The 16,840-nt window shown below is 38.3% G+C and overlaps 1 protein-coding gene across 1 annotated transcript in view; it reads right to left on the reverse strand.

Moving 5' to 3' along the window:
- SEL1L (SEL1L adaptor subunit of ERAD E3 ubiquitin ligase) overlaps nt 1-16,840 on the reverse strand; it is a 69,077-nt gene that overhangs the window by 7,729 nt on the left and 44,508 nt on the right. The window contains exons 11-19 of the mRNA XM_007951970.2: nt 13,309-13,365; nt 10,362-10,430; nt 9,021-9,098; nt 7,928-7,990; nt 5,636-5,723; nt 5,206-5,354; nt 4,480-4,645; nt 3,713-3,787; nt 2,465-2,637 (exon numbers count right to left, since the gene is read on the reverse strand). Of these exons, the coding sequence (XP_007950161.1) occupies nt 2,465-2,637; nt 3,713-3,787; nt 4,480-4,645; nt 5,206-5,354; nt 5,636-5,723; nt 7,928-7,990; nt 9,021-9,098; nt 10,362-10,430; nt 13,309-13,365 (918 nt within the window). The remainder of the gene's footprint in view (nt 1-2,464; nt 2,638-3,712; nt 3,788-4,479; nt 4,646-5,205; nt 5,355-5,635; nt 5,724-7,927; nt 7,991-9,020; nt 9,099-10,361; nt 10,431-13,308; nt 13,366-16,840) is intronic.

Here is a 16,840-nt window from a genome sequence, read left to right on the forward strand (position 1 = left end):
TGTTACATTTTTGACAACTTCCAATTTTCCTAGATTCATACTTCACATATTTCACGTTCTGATTATTAATGGATGTTTGCAGCTGTTTCTTCCCATTTTGAGTTGTGTCACATCAGCAAATAGAGGTCCCAAAAGCTTTACTCCATTCACATCATTAAGTCTAGATCTACTCTGAGGAGGGAGTTCTGCAGTTGTATTTTGAGTACCTTCCAATCTGACGGTCTCCTCTTCTACCAATGTATCAGACACTGTTTCAGGGCTATTCATAAAGTTTTCCAGTAATATTATCAGGTAGTGTTTCACTGCTATTCATAAGGTTTTCACTGGCCAATTCTTTGAGAAGTGGATACCCCCTTCCTTCTTCAGAGTCTGTCTTAGTCTAGAAGCTCTGCTGAAAACTGTCCACCTTGGGTGACCCTGCTGGTATTTGAAATACTGGTGGCATAGCCTCCAGTCTCAAAGCAACACACAAGCCACCACAGTAGGACAAACTGAGAGATGAGTGGTGGAAACAGTGCATTAGCAAAGCATAATGAAATTAACACGTTTCCCTTATCCCTTGGGCACATAGGTGCCTCTAAGTGAGAAAGAGGTTGAGTCATTTGTTAAGCCTTGGTAAAACCTGTCAGTATCTTTCCCAGAAACTGGGAACCTCAGTCATTAGGATAAAGGAACAGATTCTTCTGCATGTCTGTGTTTCCAATACTTTGCATTCAATAAAACTGAAGCAGGACACCCAAATCACAATAAATAAAAACAAACAAAAAATATTGCAAGAGGGTTCTAGGCAAGTTGTCCACTTATAGATTACAAATAATTTTTAATGACAGATCGCTCTGATTTTTGGCTTTGAACTGTAAAGAAATTTAAGAAGTGAGTGAGCTTGTGAACAAGGTCCCAGTCATACATCTATAAAAATGAGAAAAACAGAATTAAGGCTAAATCTACTCATAAGCCATCAACTGCTTTTTTTTTTTTTTTAAATGCTCCACATGTCATGAAAAGATGTATTTTCAATAATTAATATAAAAAGTAAAATTTTATCAAAATTTATACCATTATGTTGATTTGATCAACCATATTAATAATTGATCAACTATGCTCAATTAACACTTAAAGTCTTATAATCACAGAATATAAGATTCAAAATTTGAAGGTATAAACTTTTTGGTTTTAGAGAAACATAACAGAGTAATCATTAAGCATTAAAAACATTATGTTAGTATACAATTCTGTGGGAATGGTAGACTAGAAATATAAGTTCAGGGAGAAAAGGAAAAGATACCATTTGAAATTAAAAACTTGCTCATGTATTTTTTACAAATTAAAAATGATGGGTATCAAATTATTTTGGTATACTTAGATTCCATGGGACATATTTAAGGGTAATTTAGTCATTTATTTAAAGATATCTTAATATTTAAAATACACTGGAATTAGATCCTTTGAAATTTATGATGAAAAAATTTAAATAGCAACTTAAAAACATGCACAGGAGTACATTGTTTCTCAAAATTCTTTTGAAAGTACGCAGGTCAAATTTTAGATCAGAAATTTAAAGAATATTAGCTTCATTATGAAGGTTAAAAATCAGAAATAAGTTTATTAGTAGCGAACACCTTTGTTCATTCTCAAAATAATTTAGAAACAATAGAATTTGGCTGGAGATGGGTAGGTAGTTTCTCAAACCGGCAAAGAAGTAGTACTGCACTCCCTGAGTCTGCTGTTGGCTTATCTAAATATGGTGGTATGGGTATTGAAATATGTGTGTGCTGGAAGATGAGAGACAGAATGGTAGTCTTCCTTAATACTGTAAAACCATCTCATGACTCACTGGCCTAAAATGTGAGCAAGTTCCAAAGACAGTCTATTTTCAATAAAAATGCAGACTGTTATTGTTTTTGTTAGGTGCCATCGACTTGATGCTGACTCACAGAGACCCCGTGTATAAAAGAACGAAAGACTGCCCAGCCCTGTGCGCTCCTAATAATCCTTGCTGTACTTGAGCCTGTTCTGGCAGCCACTGCGTCAGTGCATCTCGTTGAAGGTCTTCCCCTTGTTTGCTGACCCTCCAGTTTACCAAGCACGATATCCTTCTCCAGGGGATGGTCCCTTCTGACAACATGACCAAAGTAGGTGAGACGAAGACTGGCCATTCCTCCTTTTCAGGAACATTCCAGCTGCACTTCTTCCAGGACAGATTTGTTAGTTCTTTGGGCAGTCCATGGTACTTTCAGTATTCTTTGCCAATGCCACAACTCAAGAGAATCAACTCTTCTTCAGTCTTCCTTATTCATTGTCCAGCTCTCACATGCACAGGAGGTGACTGAAAATACCACGGCTTGGGTGAGGCGCACCTTAATCTTCAAAGTACATCTTTGCTCTTTAATACTTTAAAGAGGTCTTTTGCAGACACTTATCCCAAATCACAGTTAAACAGTATTTGTTTTGAAGTCACACTCACCTGTTTAATGCCCAGTCCTTTCTCATGCATATATCCCAGATTAAACATAGCTTGTGCACTGTGCTGTTGCTCAGATGCCAGACGATAGTGAATAAATGCAGTCTCATAGTCAACATCAGTGCCGAATCCATAGAAATGGTAGTCGCCAAGCTTAATTCTAGCCACAGTATAGCCTGAAACAAAAGTTAAATAAGATTACATTGTTATCTCTCCACCTACCAATATGCTTACATAAAACAAAGAACTTAAGTTTTTAGTATATAACTATAACAAACCCCTCAGATACACTATCAAATCAGTGAAAATTTAAACTAAAAGTGTAGCTCTTTTACAGAGGGCTTTGTAGCAATCAGGGAGAGGTAAAAGTAGCTGGGTGATCTCCCCATTTCACTAAAAAAACCAAAAACCCATTGCTGTTAAGTTGATTCTGAGTCATAGTGACCCTGTAGGACACAGCAGGACTGCCCCAGAAGGCTTCCAAGGCTGTCATCTTTACGGAAGCAAAATGCCACAGCTTCATTCCATGGAGTGGCTGGTGGGTTCCAACCGCTGACCTTTTGGCTAGCACTAGAGTACATTAACAACTGTGTCACCAACCCTTGCCTTTGAGTGAGGTGGAGCGCTTAACCACTGTGCCACCAAAAACCCAAACAAACAAACAAAAAAACCAAAAGCCAAACTCACTGCCGTTGAGTCGATTTGACTCATAGCTACCCTTTCTTGGCTTTCCGAGGCGGTGTATCTACAGAAGTAGACTGCCCAATCAGGGCTCCTTATTTCACTAAGAATGCTCTTTAAATGATCATTCTTTGGTTCCATCATGTCTTTCACATTTTAAAACAGTTCAGCTTGGAGAAGAGACCAGCCGATGTTAATGCTGAGAGGAGTATGTGTGAGAAAAATATATTCAAAAGAAAAGGACTGGGGAAAGGTTAGAGTTCTTTTGGGTTTTAGGCCAATATTATATTAAATAGTCTACTCAATACTCATTTTTACACTGTATAAGCTTCAAAAGAAAACCAAAGAATGAACCATAGTGTAATGTAAATGTCCAGAAGAAGGTCTCTGCAATTCAACTTAGAAACTGTAAGACCAAAATTTCCATTTCAAGGGTAGTATCAGTTATAATGCAAATTAGTTAGGCAACAGTATTAATTTCAAGGTAATGAATGACATGATTTAGTCTTTATGGGAGACAAAAAGCAATACAGAGAGGTCCCAGCTGTTAATCTGGAATTAACAACTCACCTTGAGAGGCGGCCCTGTTCCAATGCAGCAAAGCTCTGGGGTAAGTTTCATTCTCACCTACAATAGTTGCCTCTCCTATAAAGAAAGAAAACACAAATCGGGCATTTAAGGAAACACACTAGATTTTTAGGCTTCCTGTGCAAACTAGGGTGGCTATACGGGCCATAATTGAAACAAGAATTGGAAATAACAAGTAAACAAGTACTGACATTTAACAAGTACACAATAAGAAGACACTGAGCTCAAAGGAATCGATGGATTCAGGACAGCACTATTTCCTGAAACATGCTTTATTCTACAGAACCAATGATACTGACTACTGAGCCATTTCTAGGCAGCTATATATCACCGGAGCTCTGGTAGCATACTGCCTAAGGCACTTGACTGCTAACCAGAAGGCTGGCGGTTCAAATCCACCAGCCACTCCTCGGAAGGAATGTTGGGCAATCTACTTCTGTAGTGATACTGCCTCGGAAACCATAACAACAACAACATATATCACTGAAAAAACAATGTTTTCTTACCCACTGTATTTTGCAAATTATATTTACTGAAAGCAGTTAATTTTACGATGAATGTCAAATCTATTTCTACTGTCAACTCTAATCTTAACACTAAGCTTAATGGCTTAGAGATCTGAGGAAAAAGTAACTGAATTGTGTGTGGTGCTGTTAAGTTTATTTGCAACAATAAAAAATGTTTCTTTGTGGCTTTTCCTTCAAACAGGTTAACCTCTCAATCTAAGGCAGAACTAAAATGAACCTCACTTTGATCAAGAATGAAGGCTGCGTTGCTCTGTGCCACTTCGTAGCCCTGCTCGGCCAACAGGAGGTACTGGATCACTGCGGCATTGTAGTCGCCATCTTTATAGCTGTTATAGGCAGCCATCAGCCTCTCAGACCAACGACCTCGTTCACAAACATTCTTGAACAACTATGAGAAGGGGAAAGAAAATAAATAAGTGAAAGGTAAGAAGTAGAAAGATGCCAGAGATTAATTTTTGCACTTTAGCTCCAAGTGATTCTTAAGCTTGCTTCTTGAATCTCTGGCAGCTTTAATAAATTTCCACAAAAGTTTGATATATTTATTGATACTTTCCATTTAGCTTTTAGGCAAGTTCATACAAATATCTGTAAACAATTACACATGATTTCCTCTATGCCTGACAGTGTTCGAGTGATTTTTGTATTAACTCATTTAATCCTTTCAATAGCCCTATTAAGTCCTATTAAGAACTCATTTGAAAAGTGAGAAAACTACAGCGCAGAGAGGTTTAAAAGTGTTCTAAGCCTTTATCAGTGTCACTCCAGTTGCTAGGTATGAGAGTTAAAGAGGAAGACACCTTCATACCCGGGCCGTCAGAGTCTTCCCCAGGGACACATGGACCCAGGCAGCGGAATCTGTTTCTGCTCTAGAGAGTATCACGCACAGCCAACGAGTATCAAAGGGAAGGTGTCTTCCTGAGCAAATCACATTGGCAGAAAAGCCCTTACCTCCACTGCAGTGTGACATGACCGCATCACGCCTGTGCCGCTGGCGTGCATCTGGGCTAGGTTATAGAAAGCCAGGATATGGCCTCCCTGAGAGGCTAAATTAAAGTATTTCAAGGCCTGTTTATAATCTCTCTTGACTCCAATTCCATCTGTAAGAAAATCCACATGAAAAGTCAATAATTGTCTTAAATAGGATTTAGCTGAAGCATCACACATGAAGAATAAAACTCTAAATACAAGTCAGCATTCTGCCTCAGGAAATAGTGACTTGTAACTATTACTTACAATGAAAACAAGATGCACAATCACTGAACTGGGAGAACAGTACTCTGTCAACACTGATGGCACCCATTTCTACATCACAGTGCCATCTAGTGAAAAACAGGTTAATTCCAATCTTGCTGTGTCCATTAATCCCAATGCTACTTACTGTAGTACATAGAGCCAAGCTGTAGCTGCCCATCTACCCAGCCTTGTTCAGCAGCCTTCTGGAAATACTTCAGTGCCAGATCATAATTCTGTAGAAAAAGAGGCCACATGACCAGAGAGCTTGAAAGGATGATGTACTCATGTGTTTGGAGATTTCAATCATTAAAAGGTATTAACAAAATCCTCTTAAAGAGACATTAAAAAGACTAAAGAAGTCCAGAGGTAAGCCACACACTGAAAACCTTGTGCTGAGTGAAATGTCAATCATGAGGAAAATATTGTACGATTTTACTAACATGAAATGCTTAGAATGGATAAATGCATAGCGGTCAGAGTTTAAAGTGGTTAATGGGGTGTAAGGGAAGGGGAAAAAGGGGAATTTGTGTTTAGCCAACACAGAGCTTCTGTTTATGGGGATGGAAAATATGGCAATGCGTGCTGGTGATGTAATTATGTGACTGATGACTGATGTAACTCGTTTTATTGAATTGTGTAGGTGAAAAATGTTGAATTGGCATATTGTGACCCATATTTTACCAAAAAAAAAAAAAGACTGCCTTCTTACTTTTTATAACACAGAGATGGTAATATACTTTAAGTCATAGAGGGATTTGTATTTAAAACTGTAAGAAAAGCAAATAGAGTTTTTGTGAAACAATTTGTATGTGAGCTCTCACAAAGCACAAACAACACTGTAGGAAACAGATCAGGAAATAAGAAACAGTCACTTCTTTTCTACTAACCAACTAATCTCTTTTAAACCTCAATTTTTCTAATGTTGTTGTTGTTATGTGCCGTTGAGTTGGACCTGACTCATAGCGACCCCTCCTCGGGTTTCCGAGGCAGTATCACTACGGAAGTAGATTGCCCCATCTTCCTTCTGAGGAGTGGCCGGTGGGTTTGAACCGCCAGCCTTCTGGTTAGCAGTCAAGTGCCTTAGGCACTAGCTCCTTTCCTGTGTGGCTTATCAAATACTATCTGATTATTAGATCTCAAATATTATGTATGTCCATGAGAAAAGTTAATTAGTATCTTAAAATAACCAGATGGACTCAAAATGAGGTAACATTAGGTTTTTTGTGCTAGGTAATACCTGTAGGTTAGAATCTTAACTTTAAGATTAGTTAGTTCTTTTTTTTTAAATGCATTTTATTGAAATATAATTATGTATATAGTGAAATACACAAAACTAAAGTGATATGGGTCAATGCTTTTTTTTTTTTTTTTTTACAGCTTTTCTTCCCTTCCCTTCCCTCACCTGGCAACCAACAAAGAAAGTTTCCTTCCATATATAATCCTTTCCTTGACCCTCCACAAGAACGAACTAATACTATAATTGTCCTTCTGTGACTGACTTATTTCACTCAGCATAATGTCCTCCAAGTTCATCCATATTATGCGGTGTTCTGCAGACCCTACATTATTCTTTAGTGCTGCATAGCATTCCAGTATGTGTATGTACCATAGTTTGGTCACCCACTCTTCCGCTGATGGGCATGTAGGTTATTTCCATCTTTCTGCTATTGTAAATAGTGCTGTGATGAGCATGAGCATGCATGTATCTGTTCCTATCCTGGCTCTCACCTCTCTAGGATATTACCTAGTAATGGGGTTGCTGGGTCAAATGGTATCTCCAATTCCAGCTTTCTAAGGAATTGCCATATTGCTCTCTACAGTGGTTGTGTCACTTCACAGTCACACAAGCCGTGTATGAGAGTCCCAATCTCCCCACATCCCCACCAGCATTTGTTATTTTCTCTCTCATTGAACCTTGGTTGGCTAAGGGTTGAAGAGTGACCGGTAGCTGCTAATATAGTTTGTTCTTTGGAGCAGGTTGGCCTTCTAGTGAAAGGTTGCAGAGAAGAGAGCTTGTAGCTAGAAGGTGGGAGAGGAGAACTGGTAGCTAGAAGGGGTAAGGGTGATGGAAAGCTGTCCCTCTCCTTCATGGGAGAGACCCAGGCACTTTGAGAGGTTTGAGTAAAGAAGTAGCAAGGGAGATGCTGAAGTCCTGGAGAGATGGGCAGGGGAGACAGGGTAAAACACATAGATGGATGGAGAAAAGCTAGAGAAACAGCTTCACACCCTCAGGAGAAGGTGTCAGAAATGAAGCCCTCCTAAAAAGGCAGCTGGAGGAAACTGTGGTAGTGAATCAAACTCAGAGTCAAAAGGGAAAGATTCAGTTTTGGTTACAATGAAATAGCCTTCCCTAGGCTGACTGGATGCTACCTAAGGAACACCTCCCTGCCTATGAACGGAATGCTTTCAAAGTGAGGATGCCAGCTCAAACACTTACAACTTGAACTCCTCTTCCATAGAGATACGCCATTCCAAGCCCACTCTGTCCAACTGGGTTGCCCTGCAAACCAGGTTAATGAGACAAAAGAGAAAAAGGAGTCATTTAAAGAAAAAAAAAACAAGAATAAATGAATAAAAGAAAAAATTTACAAACATATTCAAAACATGCATTAAACCAAAACCCAAAGTCACTGCAGTTGCATTGACTGTGATTCACAGTGATCCTGCAGACAAGAGTAAAACCTCCCCGTATGGCTTCCAAGACTGTAAATCTTTACGGAAGAACAATGTCACATCTTTCTCTTGTGGGGTAGTTGGTAAGTTCGAACCACTGACCTTTTGATTCTCAGCTGACCACTTTAATCACTGTGCAACCAGGGCTCCTAAAACATGTTAGCATTTTACAATTTAAAACAAAACTGTCTTCTCTTCATCAGACTAAAAATGATGCTAACTTTTTAAACATTTGGGAAGCTTTTCAAAATTTGCCTGAGAAGAGTAAAGTCAAATGAAAATTAAGCTTTCTTGGTTTACCTCATGGGCATTATACGTACATCTCATGAATCGATAACACAAAATTCAATTTACAACATTTTACCTTCTTTTTAAACTAAAAGTAGGTGATGTGTGTGTATATATTTGAGTGGTGACGTCCACTCCGATAAAAAGGAAGGTATCATGAGGTAAGGTCAACAGCTAGGTAATACCAGCTGAACTGTTGGCAAGTTTACATAAATCATATTTACATAAGCACTTTCAACACAATTCATGGCAAGAGTTGGTTATAGATTAACACTTGGATATAATGAACTTATTTATTAAAGTAATAGTTGTTGTTAGGTGCTGTCAAATCAACTTTTAATTCATCTTGATTCCATGTGACAGACTGCAACAGTCCCACAGGGACCCATAGGCTGTGAGCTTTATGGGAGCAGACTGCCAGGGTTTTCTCCAGCAGAGTCAGAGCCACCAGGTGGGTTCAAACTGCCAACCTTTCATAGCAGCTGAGCACTTAACTGTGGTCCCAGCAAGTCTCCTTAAAGTAATAGTATTTGGTGTATATTGCAATACACTGTATCATGATGTCTTACCATGTCAGCAGCTTTCTTAAAGTAGTGAAGGGCCGTCTCATTACTCTGAGGTACAATATCACTTCCCTCTGAATACATCTGGAAAACAGACCCCAATTTCATTAAGAGCTACAACCCTCTCCCCACTTTAATTTTCTCCCATCACATCTCTTCTGGATATTTATTTCCAGGAAAAGATAAAAGGTTGGGTCTTAGATTCAGGAAAATAACTGAAAGTTTAAAAATTTCAAACACTGAACATTTAGATTACCAAGTATGTAACACAATAAAGGGCTAAGGGAAAGGAAAACAGATCAACCACTTTTGTTTTTATCCATGTACACATTAAAGAAATTATAGATAAGGGAAATAATTTTTCGACCTAGAGATGACTAGTAATTCAAAGCAAGAACCAGAAGGGCTGCGATGAAAAGTTGTTAATACTTAACAAAAACAGATGGGGATATACCAATTTCTATGTACAGTGGTTGTCAGGCCCCAATTAACAAGTAATGATCAGACTTCCCTAATTTGTAAAAACCTTTACAATACATTCCATCTAAACTTTTTTACCTTAGAATATGGCTGTAGATGAAAATACTCAATGATTTGCACAATGAAGGAAAAAGTTCTGAAATTGTGCCATGATACATGCAACTAACTCATTAAGTCTAAAGACTTAAATACTTTCTTGCTCGAGAAGAGAACTGGACTGAGAAGTGAGTGATGGCTATCATATTGAATTTAAGGCAATTCAAAGGCCTGCAGGTATAGTCCAGCAAACACTACTGGTTGCCATTGAGTCGATTCTGACTCATGGCAACCCTATGTGTGGCTGAGGAGAGCTGTGCTCCATATGGTTTTCAAGGCTGTGACCTTTCAGAAGCTGAGAGCCAGGTCTTTCTTCTGAGCAGCCTCTAGATGGGTTGGAACCAACAACCTTTGGGTTAGTCTTCAAGCTCTTGATCATTTATGCCACCTAGGCATCCCAAACAAACACTAACTACCTCTATCCACCATAGAAGGAAACAGGCAGCTTTAACAGATTAAACAACAACAACAACAACAAAATTGCAGAATGTAAGAATAAATACTTCATTATTCAATGAAATATTCAAAGAACTAGGAGCACACACAGTGAAAGATATGCAATGGAGAATCAACATTTTGGTGGGCAAGTTATGTACGCTTAACTCACTTAAGAAAATGCCTGAGAACAGCATTTACCATAAGATATAACATCCTTGGATTGGAAATTTTATTTCCAATTAATTTTTTTAAGTTGTAGATCCTGAATACAGTATGTGTTTACTATGCCAAGACCTCTCCCTACTGCATAATATATCCACAGGCTTACAGTACCTTTCCCAAGAAGGCCATAGCATGTGAATTGCCAGCATTTGCTGCTAAATTGAAGTAGTCAAATGCTCTCTGTAAGAAAAAAATTTATGGAAATAATTTCAACACAGAAATCAGCATAACTCCAAAGTTTCATCAGATAGCACACCAAGGTACCACTTATCATTAAGTCATTACACAGTAACAGATGCAAAGAAATGTTTTGTGTTTCCTGAACTTAAGAGGCAAGAAAACTTCAGATATTTATAGGCAAAGTGAGCATCGGGCTGCTTAAAAGCCATCTAAGAGCAGCTTGACTTCTTTTCTCTACCTCTCCACTAGTAACCCGGCAGAGAAGGAGAAACTAAGTAGTCTTTAAAAGGCACAGAACATATTTTCATAGTTATCTAAATAAAGACATTTTCCTTTTTCACACTATTTAGGGAAAGATCATCAGTCTACTTAAAATCACAACTAAACACACTGACGTCAGTATAAATTTATTAACACAAGTCTCAACTGCATTGTCCATCTTTGTTAAGGACTTTGTTCCACTGATTTTTTTCCTTCCCTTGCAGATTTAGCCTCTCTCCTTTTCTGACATCTTCCTTCTGAAACAAAGGCTAGTAATCTTGTTATTGAAAATAAAACCAATACCAAAACACTTGAGACTCATCTCTCCTTTGGACCTCAATTTCCCTTCAACAATGACTGCCATTTGTTAGCTACTTTCCTTCATAGTGAAGCTCCTGGAATGAATTGCCTACATGCTCTGTTTCCAATTCCTTACTCCCATTCATTCCACAATCAAATCCCAATTGGAATCCACAACAAACGTCAACAAAACAGTTCCAAGGTCACCAGTGACCTCCATATTGCCCAAACCAGTAAGTATTTTCTCTTACCTTACTTCATCTGTCTCTGTAGCATCTGACACAGCTGACACTCTTTCCTCAAAGACTCTCAGCGTGGCTTACAAGATGGCACTCTCTCCTGCTATCCTACCTATCTCTACCTGTAGCACTTAAGTCTTATTCTTAGGATTCTTATTCTACTTGAAATAGTACAGTTCCTCAGTGCTGAAATTTGGACTCTGTTCTCACTTTATGCTCTCTTAGAAAACTTACTCCCTTCCATGGCATCACTGAGCATCTGCTGTCATTGTTAGGTGCTGTTGAGTTGGTTTCAAATCATAGCGACCCTATGTACAACACAATGAAATACTGCCTGGTCCAGTGGCTTCCTCACACTCATGGCCATGCTTGAACCCATTGTTGCAGCCACGTCAATCCATTTTGCTGAGGGTCCTCCTCCCTTTCACTGACCTTCCACGTTATCAATCATAGTATCCTTCTCTAGGGACTAGTCCCTACTGACAACACAACCTAAGTACAAAAGATGAAATCTGGCCATTCTTGCTTCTGAGGAGCATTCTGGCTGTACTTCTTCCAAGACAGATTTGTTCATTCTTCTGGAAGTCCATGGTATGTTCAATATTCTTCATCAACACCATAATTCAAACGCATCAATTCTTTTGCAGTCTTCCCCATTCACTGTCCAGCTGTCACATGCATATAAGGCAGCTGAAAAGACAATGGCTTACATCAGGCACACTTTAGTCTTCAAAGTGACAACTTTGCTCTTTTAACACTTTAAAGAGGTCTTTTGCTGCAGATTTGCCCAATGCAATGCCTCCTTTAATTTCCTGACTGCTGCTTCCATGAGTACTGATTGTAGAACCAAGTAAAATGAAGTGCTTGACAATTTCAATCTTTTCTCCATTGGTCATAATGTTGTTTATTGGTTCAGTTGGGAGGATTTTTGTTTTCTTTATGTTGAGGTAAAATCCACACTGAAGGCTATAGTCTTTGATCTTCATCAGTAACTGCTTCAAGTCCTCTTTACTTTCAGCAAGGAAAGTTGTGTCACCTGCATGCACAGGCTGTTAATAATTAAAAAAAAAAAAAAAACAAACTCACTGCCACTGAGTTGGATCCAACTCATAGTGACCCCTCCTTGGGTTTCCAAGGCAGTATCACTACGGAAGTAGAGTGCCCAACCTTCCTTCTGAGGAGTGAGTGGCTGGTGGGTTTGAACTGCCAGCCTTCTGGTTAGCAGTCAAAGGCCTTAGGCACTAAGGCTTCCTCCAATCATGATGCTTCATATAGTCCAGCTTCTCAGATTATTTGCTCAGCATATAGACTGAATAAGTACAGTCAAAGGATAAAACTCTGATGTACACCATCTAGATGGTGACAATTCCTAAATTTATAGTGTCAGTTCCAAACCAGAATATTCAACTGCCTCCAAATACCCACAACTGAAATTTCTCTCTGATCTGAGCTTGCTTTTACTCTAATATCTCAATTCAAGTAAATGGCAACACCATCTACTGGTTGATTAAGACACTCCATCCTCTCTCAGTCTCATGTTTAATCCATCACCAAGTCCTATTGCTTTTACATCATGAACTCATACATTATCCTCCATGAATACAATTCTAGTTCAAGCTGTATATCTCTCAACTGAACTTCTGGAATACTTCCCCCCTCATCTTGCTGCATTTATTCTTGAGGGCTTCTAATTCACTCCCCACATAGCAATCAAAGTTACTGCTGTTAAATCTGAACATGCTGGTCTTTGTAGCCTTTGAAGTGTTCCAGGAAATATATTGACATGCTCAGACATTACTTATCTCAGCACTGATTCATCTTTCTGTCTTCTTCATGTTTCTACCTGTTTCAGAGGTGAGGCAGATACTGTTCTTTTTGGCCTGGAATGATCTTAGTGCCAGTCTCAAATGTCACTCACTTTTCTTCAGAACAGTCTCCTCTAACAACTGCTACCTCTCATTCAATAAGAATGTAAATAACACAAGGTTAATACTGACACTGATTCAGTAAGAAATACATCTGGAGTATCATTTCTTGCTGCAACATGAAGGGCAGAGCCCTAGGAGCTGGGAATTTACCTGATGGTTTTGTTCTACTCCACGTCCCCCATGCAGATGCAATTGTCCCAGACCAACCTGAAAGTTAACAAAAATTAGGCAAGAGTGTGGTATCCAATTAAAATTAGACCTAATAGAAACAAAAGATTGTAGAAAGGTTTCTATTAATGGCTCCACAAGGTGAAGATTTAGTCGGAACTACTGAAGCTCTTGTTCTGCTTTAATTAACACAGTTTTTTAAACTAAAAATGTCTTCTTCTAAGTCTAAATTACCCGTTGTAAATGAAAGTGAAATAAAGACATTTTCAGATAACCAAAAACTGACTCTATCACCAATGAACCTGCTGTAAAAGAAATACTAAAAGGTATTCTCTGGGGAGAAGGAAATTGTCCCTGAAAGCTTGAAAATGTAGTAAGAGCAATGGAAAGGAAAATTAGTGAGTAGATGGCATAAAACAATGATGTTTTGTGGGTTCAAAAATACACAAAATGAAAACATGCACCAGACCAAAAACCAAACACACTGCCGTCAAGTCAGATCTGACTCACAGCAACCCCTCCTTGGGTTTCTGAGGCAGTATCACTATGGAAGTAGATTGCCCCATCTTCCTTCCAAGGAGTGGCTGGTGGGTTTGAACCGCCAGCCTTCTGGTTAGCAGTCAAATGCCTTAGGCACTACGCTACCACATGCACAGTGTACTCTAAGGTCCCTGTGCTGACCAGGAAACGGTAAAGTGCTCGTTCATATTAGATTTTGATAAGTCAAGGATGTGTGTCATGCTCTGTAGGGTAATCACTTCTGGTTGCTGATGTTAGCTGCTGTCAAGTTAGCCTCTAACCATGGCAACCCCATGTACAACAGAATGAAACACTGTCTGGTCCTATGCTATTCCCCTGATCACTGCAGACTGGACCATTATGAACCACAGGGTTTCCCTTGGCTGAATAATCTGAAGTAGCTGCCAGGCCTTCTCCCAAATTCATCTTAGTCTGGAAGTTCTGTTGAAACCTGTTCAGCATCACAGCAACACGCAATCCACCACCAGACAGGTGGTAACTGTGCCAAATTACACTGGTTGGCAATCAAACCCAGGTCTCCTGCAAGAAAGGAGGGAATTCTACCACTGAACCACCAATGCCTTTAGGATAACCACAGAAAGAACAGTCAAAGAATATACAACTATCAAACTAGTAGAGGGAAAGAGATGAAATAGCAAAAGGCACTCAAACCAAAAGAGGGCAAAAAAGCAAAAGAGAACATGCAAAAGCAGGACAAACAGAAGGCAGTAAGACAGAAAACTTAGACCCAAATGTATCATTAATTACTTCAATTAAAAAAGTATCATGATGGATAAAAAATAAATAAAACTAATCATATGATACTGGCAAGAAATACACCTTAAATATGAGACGACTGAAAGGAAAAGATATATTCTATATCAATACCAGCTAGTACCAAAGTACAATTTAAAGCAAAACACATTCCCAGAGATAAAGGTCAGTTCATGATATAATTCATCAGACAGATAACAATTCTAAGTCTGTATGCATTCAAAGACACAGCCTTAGATATAGAAACTAAAACTCATAGAAGTAAAAGGAGAAAGAAAAAAAAATACACAAAGTAGGAAAACTATCTTGCCTCAGCACCAAACAAAAAAGGTAGACAGAAAAACTAAGGAAGCAGAACATAACAAGCAGAGTTCACATTCTTCACAGCACACAGTACTTGTCCACATTGACCAAGGGGTGAGCCATGAAGCAAGTCCAGGAAATTTCAGGGGACTGAAATCACACACAGCATGTTCTGACAACAGTAGATGAAGCTAGAAGTTTCCAACAATAAAGATAACTAGAAAATCCACACTGGTATGGAAATCAAGCAATTCATTTCTAAATTACATTCAGGTCAAGAGAAATCTCAATGAAAATGAGAGCTAAGTATAATGAAAATATGACAGTGGGAGAACTTATTCTACCAGATCTCAAGACATACAATAAAGCAATGATATTTAAGAAATCTATAAGAATATGCATAAAGTATTTTATTTATAACAGCCAGAATCTGGAAACACTAAAATGGATAAATACCTTGTGGGACTGTCATGCAATGAAATACCCTACAACAATGAAAATGACTGAATTATAGATGAAAGCATGATTTAATCTCCTAATGTTGAGCATTGGCGGTTCAAACCCACCAGCCACTCCTTGGAAGGAAGACTGGGCAATCCACTTCTGTAGAGATACTGCCTCAGAAACTCAAGGAGGGGTAGCCATGAGTTGAAATCGACTTGACAGCAGTGAGTCTGGTTTGGCCTTTTGCAATGTTGAGCAAAAGAAGTCAGACACAAAGGAATGCTGTATGATTCCATTTATATAAGGTTACAAATAGGCCAAACCAATCTACATTGTTAGAAATCTGTCGGCTACTTCTGGGAAGGAGGAAGGCATTTGTGATAACTCACTGAGCTGTATGTTTAAGATTCATGTACTTTCCTATATGTATAATTTAGTAAAATTAAAAAAGTAACACATTTCACCGTACATGGATTTTTTTTTTTTTTTTAACTTGGGCCTTTTGACATGCATACTAACTAAGATCAGCTTTCCATATCATTAAGTAGTTTTCTACATAATTTCTAATGGCAGTATAGTATTCCATTGTATCCGAGTGTCATATCTGAGCTAAACAATTCTCTGTTACTGGGCATGTGAATTGTTTGAGGTTTAAATGGGCCTTTAATGTAAAAAAAAATATTTAATAGGACTAGATAACTTTATTATAATTTCCATGAGGTAAGATTCGGATCTACCTTTCAGTGTAGGTTTTTTTCATACTTAAAAACTCCTGTTAGTCTCAAAATTAATTGTTCTTATCTTAATAAATATCCACTGCTCATGTATTTCTGCATCAGAAAAAATGGTAAAATTAATAGGAAAAAAAAAAATGACAGATACTGAAGTCCTTTTTTTTTCTTTTTAATATCCTCAAACTAATCCATGAAGTAACAAATTATACATGGTCCTTTGATGGATATCATATGATTTATATTAAACAAAGCCATTACTGCCCTTAACCTTGAAGAAATTATGGTCTGAAATAAGCAAAGAAAATATGAATATTAAATAGTTCCAGAGATTTCTTGGTTAGAAGATAACAGCTTCTGTTCTCAGTGAATCATTCATGGACGGTCCTAATGCTGCTCCTTTACAGGAGTGATTGTCAACTACGGTGCACGTTAGATTCACTAGTGAGCTTTTATAACCTATGCAACATCTAGGATCAATCCTTACACAATCCAAATGGAATCTTTTTTTTTTTTTTAAATACATGCTCCTCAGGTGATGCTAACACATAGGTAATAATTACTCAGAACAATGAAAATGTTCTCTTATGAACTGAAGTGCCTGCCTCCACAGCCTAATATATACAGTGCAATCAGTCATTCCCTAAGACTTTTAAACACTTATCTATGGAGACTAGATGAGATGGCATTCTACTAACAGACCACATGCTAAGTCCTATCAACAGAGATTTTGAGAAACTACG

The sequence above is a fragment of the Orycteropus afer genome, unplaced genomic scaffold (assembly GCF_000298275.1).
Source record: "Orycteropus afer afer isolate SDZICR_OR568_19922 unplaced genomic scaffold, OryAfe1.0 scaffold00322, whole genome shotgun sequence".
Lineage (NCBI taxonomy): Eukaryota > Metazoa > Chordata > Mammalia > Tubulidentata > Orycteropodidae > Orycteropus > Orycteropus afer.